This window comes from Ursus americanus, chromosome 18, assembly GCF_024610735.1.
Source record: "Ursus americanus isolate L20-20 chromosome 18, mUrsAme1.1.p, whole genome shotgun sequence".
Classification (NCBI taxonomy): Eukaryota; Metazoa; Chordata; class Mammalia; order Carnivora; family Ursidae; genus Ursus; species Ursus americanus.
The window spans coordinates 23,183,303-23,196,072 of record NC_142144.1 but is presented as its reverse complement, the minus strand read 5'-3'; the positions used below and the strand labels follow the sequence as shown (position 1 = coordinate 23,196,072).

The 12,770-nt window shown below is 45.9% G+C and overlaps 1 protein-coding gene across 3 annotated transcripts in view; it reads right to left on the bottom strand.

Moving 5' to 3' along the window:
- EPB41L4B (erythrocyte membrane protein band 4.1 like 4B) overlaps positions 1–12,770 on the bottom strand; it is a 124,920-nt gene that overhangs the window by 23,905 nt on the left and 88,245 nt on the right. For all 3 annotated transcript variants that reach the window (XM_087869491.1, XM_045780221.2, XM_045780220.2), the window contains exons 16-19: positions 9,374–9,591; positions 7,145–7,263; positions 1,767–1,892; positions 866–933 (exon numbers count right to left, since the gene is read on the bottom strand). In XM_087869491.1, coding sequence (XP_087725617.1) covers positions 866–933; positions 1,767–1,892; positions 7,145–7,263; positions 9,374–9,591 — 531 coding nt within the window. The remainder of the gene's footprint in view (positions 1–865; positions 934–1,766; positions 1,893–7,144; positions 7,264–9,373; positions 9,592–12,770) is intronic.

The window sequence follows — 12,770 nt, the reverse complement described above, 5'->3', positions numbered from 1 at the left end:
ATGTGCAGGGTGTGGAGGGGGGGGGGAGAGAGAGAGAGAGAGAGAATCTTAAGCGGACTCTTCACTGAACGCGGAGCCCAAGGTAGGGCTCGATCTCACAATCCTGAGATCACGACCTGAGCCAAAACCAAGAGTCTGACGCTTAAGCAACTGAGCCACCCAGGTACCCCTAAAAGTCTGGCTTTTAATGAGAGATTGATGCAGTGACCCTTGGACCCATTTTAGGAAATTCTGCCCTAGGGATACCCCGCCATTATTAGACCACCAAGGTGGCAATGGGACTGCCATGATTTACAGGTTGTTACTTACTTGGGCTGAGAGGGGGTGGGTGCCTGCTCTCTGTGAGATCAGAGGAGGAAGGTTTTCCTCTGGGTTTAAAGTGGCGATGGCCTAGAAGCTTTAGCATGAGTGGTTCTAGTGCTGTAAAGGAGCTCAGTATGGATAGTGCATCAATGGCCAAGGGGAGAGTGGTAAACTGAGCAGGGACAGAGAGCAGGAGCCCAGCCCTGGTCTCCCATGCTCTGCTGAGAAGTCTGGACTCCACTTTGAGAGCAAAGCAGAGCCTTTAAAGAAAGGACATCAAGCCGGGGAATGACAAGGTTTTATCTATATACTTGAGAAGCAACTCAGAGGGATTTCTTCGTTCGCACAGCAGTTAGAAATAATAAAACTGAGAATAAGCAGCATTTCTGAGACTGAAACAAAGTGGTTTTAAGCCAGTCTTTTTCTATCTCTTTGTGCTGACATTCTCTCCTATTTTCCTTTTTCCTCTCTGATTTTATTAGCAAATGCCCTCGTGAGGAACGTTGCGAGGATGACGATGGTACAGAGCGTTGTGTCCGCATTCAAACAAGAAGCAACAGACCTTACGTCAGCGTCCTGAAGACTGGATTTCTTACTGATATTTACAAACGTTGATTCCTCTTTTCCAACCTGTGAAAGAAAACAGGCAGGTTAGTCAAAACTGAATTATCTTGGTGAGCAAAAAATGTTTTCACGTCTCCAACATTCAAAGGATTACACAAATGGGAAGGTAGCTCAGAGCGGTGGTTCACTAAGCACTCAGTCAATAACAAATTTTCTCCGGTGTTTATAAAACTTAAGAAAAAAACCCCTGTTTTCATGAGTCATTCCCCATCATGGGGATTAATACTTAACCATTCAAATGTAATCAATGCTTGCATTCATACTTGTATTGAGCACCTGCTATGTGCCAGTTCGTACTCGAATGAGAAAGGGATAGTGTGGGAAAAGTCAAACCCACGGTGTAATCCCCCACCTCACATTGTTGATCAGGAATAATCATCAGCTCTAGGCTCACGTATCACTGACAGCTCACGAAGGAATTTAGAATCTGTCTTTTCATATCAGTGTCACAAGCCCGGGAGGAATTATGTCATGTGATTTTGATAGAAGCCTTGTCCCCCTCCCTCTGATGAGTTCCACAAAGAATGGTGGGGGAGGAAGAGACACCCACTCAGCCAAGGCGGCCAGCTGAGCGTATTCTGGGGGTCAGTGCAGCAGCCCGTGGCCCTCAGCCCATCAACAACCTCCAGAGCTGGCCCTCGCACCTCCCCAGTGAATCACTGTGCGCCAGTTAAGAACTCTTTGTGTTAAAATCTCTGTTCATTTAACAGGTGTGGCTCCTGTCTCCTGGCTGGACCCTGCCAGACACAGCGTCTCGGGCCTCGAGTGCCTCTTTCTCCTATACAGCAGGAAGGAAATCCGGTGACATGACGTCAAAGGAATGTTCCAGCTCCACAGACCTGGGCGCTCACTCGGGATGCGTTTTCCAGCTGGGCTTTCAAAATGTTACACTTCACGTGGTCGGCTACCGGGGAAGGCAAGAGTGGGGTCTGAAGAGTCTTCTCAGAAACTTTTTTCTCTTCAGCCTGTGACAAACCCAAAACACATGCAGCCGCTTGTCAACAAAGAGGAAAGAAAAGAGCTACGTAATCTCTCCCGTCAACCGTAACTGCCAATGACACACAGCCGTAAACACCTACACAAGTGTGTCCCCCAACTCCTTCTATGCGCGCCCCTGCTTTTAGTGTTTGCAAAAGGCTCACAAGCACATCCTCATGTCCTCTTGTGATGCAGGGAGAGGACGCACTAGGGGTGAAGGGTCAAAGAAAAGTGGCTCTGCTCGCCAGGGGCAGCTCCGGGACTCAAGCTTCCAGTTTTCCATCCCCTAGTGTAGTACTGTCTCCCCCCATAACCGCCACCCCTTACATAGAGAGATTCAATCCTGTGACTCGTTGGGGAAAGAGTGAAAAATACGCATTGTTATTTTTGCAACAAATCTTGCTGAAATTTGCAAATCTCAAGAACTTTCGGTCTATGCCACCTCATTGCAGAGTCTCAGATGTCAGTAATTTGGTACCCAACCTTCGCTGTTTTGCCATTTCCTAGGTACTCACTAAACATGTACCTATAACTTATTTTATTTTTCAAGATTTTATTTTTAAGTAATCTCTACACCCAACGTGGGGCTTGAACCCACAACCCTGAGATCAAGAATCCCATGCTCCAGACTGAGCCAGCCAGGCGCCCCAACATGTACCTATCATTTATATTAAGGTGGATTACCCAGGTGGATTACCCAGGGACTACCTATTTTCTGTGTCCTACACAATGATATCTTTGAAATCATAGGCTTCGTGACTATTTATTAGAATAGACATCACGATAGTTACATAACTATGAAAAACCACTCATCTATGTGTATAACCTGAAATCCTATCTAATGATACACACACCGCACAGCAAATAGTCTTAATGTGAGCCATGCCTACTGTGGCCACCGCATATCCCAGTGCTAATGTGGTGCTTGGCACATAGCAGGTGCTCGAAAAACACCTACTAAAGAAGATGATAATGATACATGCTTATTATTAAAAGAGATGCATTTAATAAGAAAGGTATAAGACCCCATGCTCGCCAGAAGTCAATTTAGTGATAGCGGGACTTGAGGCGGCACGTTAGCCGTAATGCACAGAGCGAGAACAAAAGGTTCTGAAGTTCCAAAATGAATCCCATTTGTTAATTCAAAAGTCCTATTGAGCACCTTGGTACACATAGCAGGAGTGCTACGAAAGCGCCAGAAGAAGTAGAGGGCAACTGGCTGGTTGACACCATTTAATAAAGAAAAGAGAGCACAGAATGCAGTTTCCCAGCGGGCCCCGTATCAGGGTGCATATCCTGAATGCATCGAGGGGCACTTGGTAGAATGAGTAGAATGAAGCAATTGCATGTAACAGCAAGATAAGCAGGGACAGAAGACCTGGATTTTAATCTCAGCTCTTTCCCTGTCTGGCACCATAAAACAAAAATGATGACGATGGTGACAATGAAAAGAAAAATATTGCCAGTCGCTCGCATTTACTGAGAGCTTGCTGTGGGCCAACGGCTGACAAAGCCCATTTCATTGGCTCCTGTCATTGAGCTGTGCCATCTGAAGGTAGGTACTATCACCATTCCCATTTTATAGATGAGAAAAACAAAGCAGAGAGATGGTAAGTCACTGCCCAAGGTCACACAGAAAGGATGCAGAAGAGCCATGATTCACACTCAGGATCGGGTGCCTCCAAGGCTACGGGTCTTGACCCCTCAGCCATATTGCAACCCCTTAACCTCGCTGAGTCTGTTTCTTCCTTCATAAGATTACCGCGATGAGCAAGTGAGAAAAAAAATAAAATAAAAAGATATGAATGGCACTCTTATGTTAGATTCTTTGGTTAGAAAAGAAAACACAACTGAAAGAGAGCATCAGACATGAGGCACTAATGATCCTAAGCCATCGAGTTGGGTATAAGGAGAACAGAACCTTTCAACTGGAATCATTATCCTAAAAGACTTAGCATCTCCCCCCAAAAAAACAACTAACTAACTCATTTCTTTTCAAAGATGAGCTTGATAGTACAGCTCTAGGATAATCTGTCTTTTGTTTGTAAATCCTGCCACGTGAAGGTAATTGTTTAACACAAGCATGGCTGTTTTCACTGGTGCGTGAAGAGTTAATTTTTTAATTAGATTTAATTTTCTGGAATGATATGCTGGAATGTAAGAATTAAATTGGTTCCAAAGCCCACTTGAGGTTTTTGACAATTGCTTAAGGGGATATAGTTATACTGACAGTAATGACCGAAGATCTATTTTAAAAAAATGAATGCTGCTAAAATAGGAAAAGAATGAGAATTCAGCACTGATTTTCCTTTTGAATTTAGTCCTTTTACACTGCTTTTTTTGGATCTAAAATCAAAGCTGGCTTGTTCCTGTTCTACCTGGTGAAGCAGGAGCTACCGGCCGGCTCTCTGAACGGACTCAGGTGAAGAGCAACGTAAAGTTTGGAAAATTTGACTATTATTCTATGAATAGGTTTGCATCAAAGACATCTCTAGGAGATACACATCTGGATTACGAGTCCATCATGCCAGCCTGAAGGATGGCTCCAAGAACGTTGTGCTCTCTCTCTTGTTCATGACCTCGCGTTGTGTTTTGCATTTCATTTGAACGGTGAAAAGATGCCTTATCTTTCAATATTGAAATACAAATTTTACAACATACAAATGAATGACAATTGAGCTTTGAGATGATTACAGTTGGAAACAGTCCATCTGTTTGGCGGAAATCAATTGGGGACAAAGAAAGGATCAGATGCATTTCTTTACTGTTTATAACATTGCTTACAGATTTGAAATCTGGTAAGATTTAAATGCCTGTGATACTCTGGGTACAACTTTGGACCTGGGCAACGAAAATGTCTTCTCACCATCAAATCAAGAATAGGAACTTATCCAGAACTTCAAAGACTCAGAGGATTCTCAATCCTGGAGACTGGAAAAATCCCTGAAAGCACTGAAGCCATTGGTCACCAACTGTGGTGTCACGACACGTTGTAAAGTCCGTGGCATGGAATGTGTGATTAAGGACAAAGAGTGGCAGTGTGAAGTAACATACTTTGCTTCTAGGTTAGGACAAACTCAAGGTCATCTGATATCACTTTAGCCCACCTGCTCCCTGATGCATTTCTTCAAGTGGAAGGAGAGAAAAGGGGGCTCCAGGGAAATGCTCAGTAACGCACAGTCATCTCAGAGATACCTTACCCCAGAGCAAGCCGCTCCTGCCGACGGCCCAATATTCACAGCAACCACAGATTACACAGCGCTTGTGAGCCGTCTGCCACTTGCTATCTGCTGTATCTCCTCGCAAAATATGTTTGGATTCTGCCAAACTCTAGGTAAGCCTCTTCAAACCATTCATCGTGTGGATTGCAGAAAACAAGTTTGAAAACGAAGAGACTAAGAAAGACTATGCAGGGGGCATGTGATATATCGCCTGCGTTCCCAGCACCTCGGATAGGCCTGCCCGCTAAGCGCACATTGACTGAGTGAATGTCGGCACTGTCCTTGGGGAGGGATTCTTTGCAGCTGGCCATCTGGAAGGGTGGTATGGAAGAAAAAGGGGGTAAGCAGGCCTTTGATGCTGTCGAAGGGACTTGAGGCTGCCCTTTGGGGGGGAATGCAAGGAAATGAGGGTCTTCTGAGAATTCCTGGAAGTCTGGTATAGACTGGAGGGTCAGCAATGGTGGAGGAATAGCCCAGTGCGAGTAAGGAGGGAGAGCTTCCCAGTCCAGATGTTCCAAATTCTTCCTATTCCCTCTTATAAAGGGGCGAAGCTAAGCATCAGAGTGGAAGAAATGATCCATGAGTGAAAAAGACGACTGCTTTGGGGATTTTAAAAAATTAAAATATGTGTAAAACACTGGTTCGCAACTAGGGGTGATTTTGCGCCTTACGGGATATTTGTGGCAATGTCTGGAGACAAAGTTGGTTGTCACACCTGGATGGGGGTGCTACTAGCACCAGCGGGTGAAACCCAGGGATGTTGTCACACATCCGACAACGCACAGCACAGCTCTTCCACAAGCACAGCCCAAAATGTGTAGTGCTGAGGTCGAGAAAGCCTGGTGTACAAAACGGACGGGCATGCTGCAGTGCAGAGCACCCTGGGTGGGGAGTCAGGGGCCCCAGGATTCCGCCCCTGCTGTGTGATCTCGAGAAGGTAATTTCCCTTCCTCTGAGCTCAGATGGTAAGAAAGCTGAACTAAATGGTAGACTGAATCCAGCCCCAATGTTCTACGGTTCTAAGATAAAATTTGGCTTTCATAAGGCTGCGCATTTGGATATAAGAACAGGCCTAGTGAAAGGCGAGTTTTGCTCTGGCCCTTTTCCTCTCTTCTTCCCTCCTTTCCTCCTGCCTTCAATCCCTCCCTTCTTTCCGTCGGGAAATAGTTACTAAACATCTCTATGTGTCAGGCACTGTCGGGGGGGGGGGTGCTATGGACTTGTGTCCCCCCCCACACACCAAATTTGTATGTTGAAGCCCTAAGGCACATATTTGGAGATGGGGCCCTCAGGAAGTGAATAGATTTAGATGAGGTCGTGGGATGCGGCCCTCATGATCGGATTAGTGGCTTTATAAGAAGAGGAAGAGAGAGGGGCTCGGTGGGTAGAGTATTCGGCTCTTGATCTCAGGGTTGTAAGTTCAAGCCCCACATTGGGTATAGAGATTACTTACAGATAAAATCTTAAAAAAAAAAAAAAAAGAAGAAGAAGAGGAGAGAGAGAAAGATTGAGCTCTCCCTGCAGGTGAGGACATGGTGAGAAGGCAACCATCGGCAAGTTAGGAAAAGAGAGCCCTTACCAGGGAACCAAACTGGCTGACATCTTGATCTTGGCCTTCCCAGCTCCAGAACAGTGAAAAATGAATATCTACTACCTAAGCCGCCCTGTCTACGCCATTTTGTTACAGCAGCCTGAGCAGACCAATACAGATGGGTAAAAATGGAAGAGGTCCATGTGGGCGCCTCCTCATTGAGCTTTAGGTCTAGAAGGAGGGAGAGACCGGGACAGACCCAGCCTGCTAGCCTCAGCACAGAGGGCAACTCCTAGTGCTGTAATTCAGCCGGAAAGAACCTAAGTATGTTTCTGCTCTTAAGAGACTGAGCAGAAATGTCAGGAAAAATTGAACAGAAATCCCTCTGAGACAAAGGCACATAATCTAGGAGGCAGGCCAGGGGAACAACCAGAGGTTGATGGGAGGCGCAGGTCCACGCTCGTCACCCAGCCCTGGTCCTCAGCACCTTATTTATGTTGATATGCAGAGCAGGCCAGGGGCCGGCAGCCTTCACGGTCTCCAGTTCCAGCTTCTTTAGATGGGCGGCGGCTTCGCTGAACAGGGCAGGCGGTCCTGGACTCAGTTCTACAAGTGGCCAGAGGGAATGAATAAGGAAGGGTGGAATGGACAGAGATAGCCATGATAAAAGATGCTTACCAGAGCCTGATCCCCAGCACCCTTCTGTCTGCCTTCTCCCCCATCCCCAACCTTAAATCCCTTGAATACGCACCAGCTGGTAGGCTGTGAGAACACCTAAGATCAAGGCTTCCAAGCCTAACTCCCCCAAGTATGAGCTGGATGGCCTTGGGCAAGTCACTCTCTCTCTGAGCCTCTGAGCCATTTTAAAATAAAAATAAACGTACTTACCCTGCAGGGTTGCTGTAAAGATTAGGGGAGGTCATTTACATACAAATGCATTATTAATGGGAAAACGCATGCAAATTAGAAAGATGAGCAGTTCAGGTTAACAGGCATATGAAGGTGCCCTTGAAAACCATGTTGTTTCTTAAAGCCAAATTCACTGATTTTGATTTCTGTACTATTTTGGATTAGTTTGCCATCACTCCTTCCACTGGCTGGTATTTACCCATTAATACAGTGAAATATTCATTAATTATTAAATATTCATTACATATTAAAGCTTGAGCCAAGTTATCTTTTGCAATTGAGATTTGGGCAGCTGGAATAAAAAGATAAATGAGGCACAATTCTAGTCCAGTGGGGGAGACAGAGACATGTGCAGATTTTAAAGAGAGAGACTTGTGCAGATATTAAAGGTTACTTAACTGCTATAGAGGCAAAAGGGAAGGCACTCCAGAGCCAGAAAGGCTTGTTAGGAGAAAGTTTCACCAACATTTGAGTTGTTTCCTGAAGAAGTGTGTGGGAGTTCACTAGGGTGAGGAAAAGCATTCCAGGCAGAGGGAACAGCAGTTGCAAAGGATAGCGCTAGGAACACAGCTCAATAATCTGTGAGAGGAGAGTAGTTTCATGTGGCTAGAGTGTAGTGAGGTGTTGGGGGAGACTGGAGACTTTGGCAGGGATCAGGCTGGGAAGGTCTGTGTGTGGCCATGCTCAGAAGTGTGGGCTTTATCTCAGGACAGTGAAACACCATTGAAAGGTCTTAAGGCATTTGGTCAGAGCTCTCTGGTGAGAGGTCTCACTTTGGCAGCTACAAGATGGAGACTGTGTTGGAGGAGGTACTCCCTAGGGGGCTGGTAGAGTTATCCGGATACAGAGAGATGAGACATGGCCTGGAAGGGCAGTGTGGATAGTGATGAGGGGATCGAGTTCTGATTCATCAACACCGTGCGAATGATGAATTTCCATTTCCAACTCAGCCAACCCAGAATTGTTCCCTGTGGTCTACAGCTAAAGGCTCATCAGCTCATCCTTTCACCACTGCACAGACTCATGAAACGTCAGAGCTGGAAGACTCCTTGGCCATCTACTAGACACCCTCTACCCCATTTCATAGATGAGAAAACTGAAGGTCCAAGAGGGAACATGGCTCAAGAGTGAAGACCAGAATCCAAGGGTCTTGACTCCCGCCTCTAGCTTGGTGCTTTTGCACATCACATGTGATAAAGAACCAGCTCTTTCCCCTCTGGTCGGTCATAGATCAATTCTTTGGTAAAACATAACAAAAGGGAATTTCTAGGAAAATGAAATAATAGACATACAAAATCCAAGCCCATTTTTTATTGGTTTTAACGGATATAAAAATCACTCTATCCTACTGCTAAAAATGTATCTAAGTGCTTAACTCTCCATTTCCATACCTTCTCTTGTTGGGATCTGAAACAGGGTACACTGGTCCTCCCTGACATCACCTTGCTCAGAAGAGGGATGTCAGATATGGGACAGAATAGGTTTTCCTGTGATTCGGAAAAGTAGAGATTCTAGCCTCCTGGCTCTCCTCCTCTATTACTTGAGCCAATGGAAGTAGGAACTGCTAAGGAGTGAGGTAGAGAGAGAATTGCTACATTGGAATTAAATAGGAGTTTACTGCTAAACCATAATCCCTCAACTGAAATGCACGGGGCTCTTGTCTGCTCTTGCCCCAACCTGGCAACCCAGCAGTGACTTTACCGCCTTTCCATGCTGCACTGAAAAGGTCTGTCTTAAGGATCTAGGGAAGCCGTCCACACCCTGCAGCACCCCTCCCTCTCACCCTGCACTCTCCAACCCTACTTACTTGTAAGGGATTTACTGCTGGAGTTTGGAGACCTCGAAGGCCCCTCCTTGTTCTCCAGAGTCAGCGAGAGGCCATAGTTTGTGTGGTGCTGGTGCTGGTGCTGGTGCTGGTGGTGGTGGTGGTGGTGCCTGGCTGAGGCTCGGGTAGTGCCCCCGTTCTCCTCGATGCCGAAAGGCAGCCGGTCCGAGCTGCTGAGCCCTGGGGAAGGGAGCGGGTAGCTGTGGAGGGTGTCAAAGTCAGGATTTAGAAAAGTCAAGTGTCTTGATATTTCTGTGTGTACTTTAAAAGATGTTCTCTGACCAATAAAAACCAAGAGAAATGGGTTTCACAAACAGATCCGTGGGGTTATTGCAAAACAGGACACAATGGCAATACTGCGCTTTAGAGAAAAAGCAGAAAGTGGAAATTTGTATGTATCAGAGATCTGAAACCCTAAGGAATTCTTACTCTGAAGTTAAATAACTTCTGTTCAATAAAAGACATCCCTTAAATGGGAGGAGGAAATAAAAAGCAATACTAGCAAATAATTTGCTAGTCCATCCCATGACAAGATTGTGACACAGAGAGACGTCTTGGAGTCATTTTCTCTTCCTCTCAATCGCCCACCACATAGGAGACACCTGCTAAGGGTACCGCTATGACACCTTTAACTCCAATTGTTCTCTCCATTTTTATGAAAATTGCCCTTTTGGAAGCCCATGTCATCTCCCGTTTAGATGCCTAACTGCTCTTTCTGCCTCCACTCTCTCCTTCAGCCCACTGCTCGAAGAGCAGCAGCTGGGATGCTGTTCCCGTCCACACTGGCCGCCTCCTAGAGACTTCGCTTCACTCAGGATGGTCTTGCATTGTGTACATGTATGTAAGGATGTGAAATAAGGTATGACTTCGGCTTCTGGGGGGTCACAGCCCAGCCCCCCCACTCCAAGATGGAACATAACCAAGGGTATCGAGCTTCCCCGTGCAGCCAGTAATGGAGGCAACAAAAAGTGCACTCAGTTGAAGTTGAAACGCCTGGGTTCTAGTCTTAGTTCTGCCCCATCCTTGTGCAGGAACCTTGAACAGTTGCTCTGGGTTTCAGTTTCCTTCTCTGCAACATGAGCTGGATCAGGTGATTCTGGGTACATTTCCAGGTCTGAAAATTCATCCTTTCTCCCAACTATTTATCTAGTACTTGCTCTCTCCCAGGTAGTGTACTAGCTATTTTACACAAAACATCCCATTTTAGAGATGCAGAGACCTTAGCTAGGTACATTGTAGGTACTCTGTACATTTTTGATGAAAGGAAGGAAGAGAAGGCAGGAGGGAAGGAAGGAGGAAGGACTGACGAAGCTGTGAATCTGGGATTTGACAACAAAGTCTGCTGACATTATTTTCCTGTCTCTCATATATGTTGAAATCAATATCAGTCCTAAGGAGGCACAGAGACTGGGGTCTCAGAAGAGAGAAAATTCCTTTCAGCCTGGGAGGACTGCAGGGGCTGCCCAACTTAGGACCCATCTTGAATTACTCTGATGGAGAGAATGAACACCTAAGGGGAAAGATGTCCTATAGCAGAGATCTGGTGTACATTACGGCTGGAGGTGGAGTTGGAAAGCTTTGAGTAAGACCTTCTGGGGAATGGCAAATAGTCACCATCTCCTATGCCAGCTCCAAGTGGTTCTCACCTTTTGCTTGGAAAGCAAGATTGAGAAGGATTCTGAGGTTGTGCCCAGCTCAGGAGGAAAGAGTGCTGTGATTGATTAGTGATGTCTGCCACGGACTTGGAATAGAGCACTGGTATCATGTACTCATCTTTCCAAGTTTAAAAGTGTGTGATTTTTTACTTCAAGGAAACCCAGAGTAAAAAGTTAAACAGGGAAATAAATATATATGCAGGGAGTAAAAAATTGCATTTAATAACATGTCAAATAAAATATGCATATGATTTCCCTTTCACAGCTACTTATGGGGAAGACTGAGCAAGACAAATGGGAAGAGAAATAGATGAGGGTCAGAGAAGCTGCCCGAATCTTGTCAGGGTAAGGGTCTCAAAGGTTTCTAAGCAGGAGTGTGAGGACCTGGGAGCTCCCTCAGTTCATTTACGTGAGGGACCACCATCCCGGAGATCCTAATTCATGGAGTTTTGTAGGGCTGTGGGTCTGTCAAGGAAACCACTGCCCATGGCCTCACCGTCTCTTCCCTGCAGAACTCCAGGAGGGGCCGTTCGTATTGATTACAACGTAAATGGCACCCACCAGAGTTGTGCATCTGTCCTCTTTCCAGGGACCGCGGAGAAAGTCAAGCCCACCCAGAGGGCCCGGCAGCACTCCGCAGCCCCAGAGGCCTGGGACCACTGGTTAAAGTTCAGGAAATGAGACCAGCTCTGTGCTCATGGTCAACAGAGACAGAGGTTCATGAGGCTTCTGGCATTCTGGAAAGAAGGTCACAAGTCCTGGTTTTCAGAGGGTGATGGAGGAGGGCTATGTAGGCGTCAGCCTCTGCTTCCATGGGCCAGCAGCTGAGAAGAAATCTGCTGCAGAAGAAGAGGGCTGCCTGTGTGCTCAGCACTGTGCTAGGTACTTCAGAGTCTAACTTTTGCAGTTACCCTGCAAGGAAGCTGCTGATGCCTTGTGTTACATGAGGGCTTAATGAAGGTGAGTAACGTGCCCTGTTGTAAATGTGAGAAATCAAATCAGATCTAATTTCTTCTCTTCCCTTTTTTCAGGGAAAGCCCCCACTCCCATTCTACTTCCAATTCTAGAAAAGTTAGTGCTCTATTAAGGGGGCTATGTCATATAGGACTTTTTTGGCTATATTAGGGGTGGGCATATAGCTCTGCAGACTGGGGAGGGTCGGGACGTCCCTGCCTAATCTCACCAGAGCCTCTCCCCTCCGTGACCCTGGGACCCCAGCATGCTCAATCAAAATGTGTTGCATACTGAATGATGGGATAATTATTTAAGATGTTATAATAATATCAATAACATATTCATTATTATGATATTATAATAATTAATATAGTAGTATTAATGATATTGCTATACCATTATTTGCTAAATATAATTAGTATAATAATGGTATAATTATTCAGAATAATCCTCCAGAATCCACTGCCAGAACTGTGACCAGGGCAGGGCAGGAACTGGGGAGGGTCTTGAGCTGGAACACAGAACTCACAGGGCTTTCTTTCAAAAATAAGGCCAGGAATGATGACAGTGCTCTCAGAAGCCAACTGTACCATACGCCCTACAGCTCAGCTAAGTACTGGGTGACATGGGCTTCTGGGGGCAGCTCTGGGGATCCAATCCTGGATAAGAAATCACAGAATTGCAGAAAAGGAGGTCCCCCATTTGGTGGTTTTATACCCCAGACAAATATTAATATCACTAGGGGAACTCTCACACACTGCTGGTGGGAA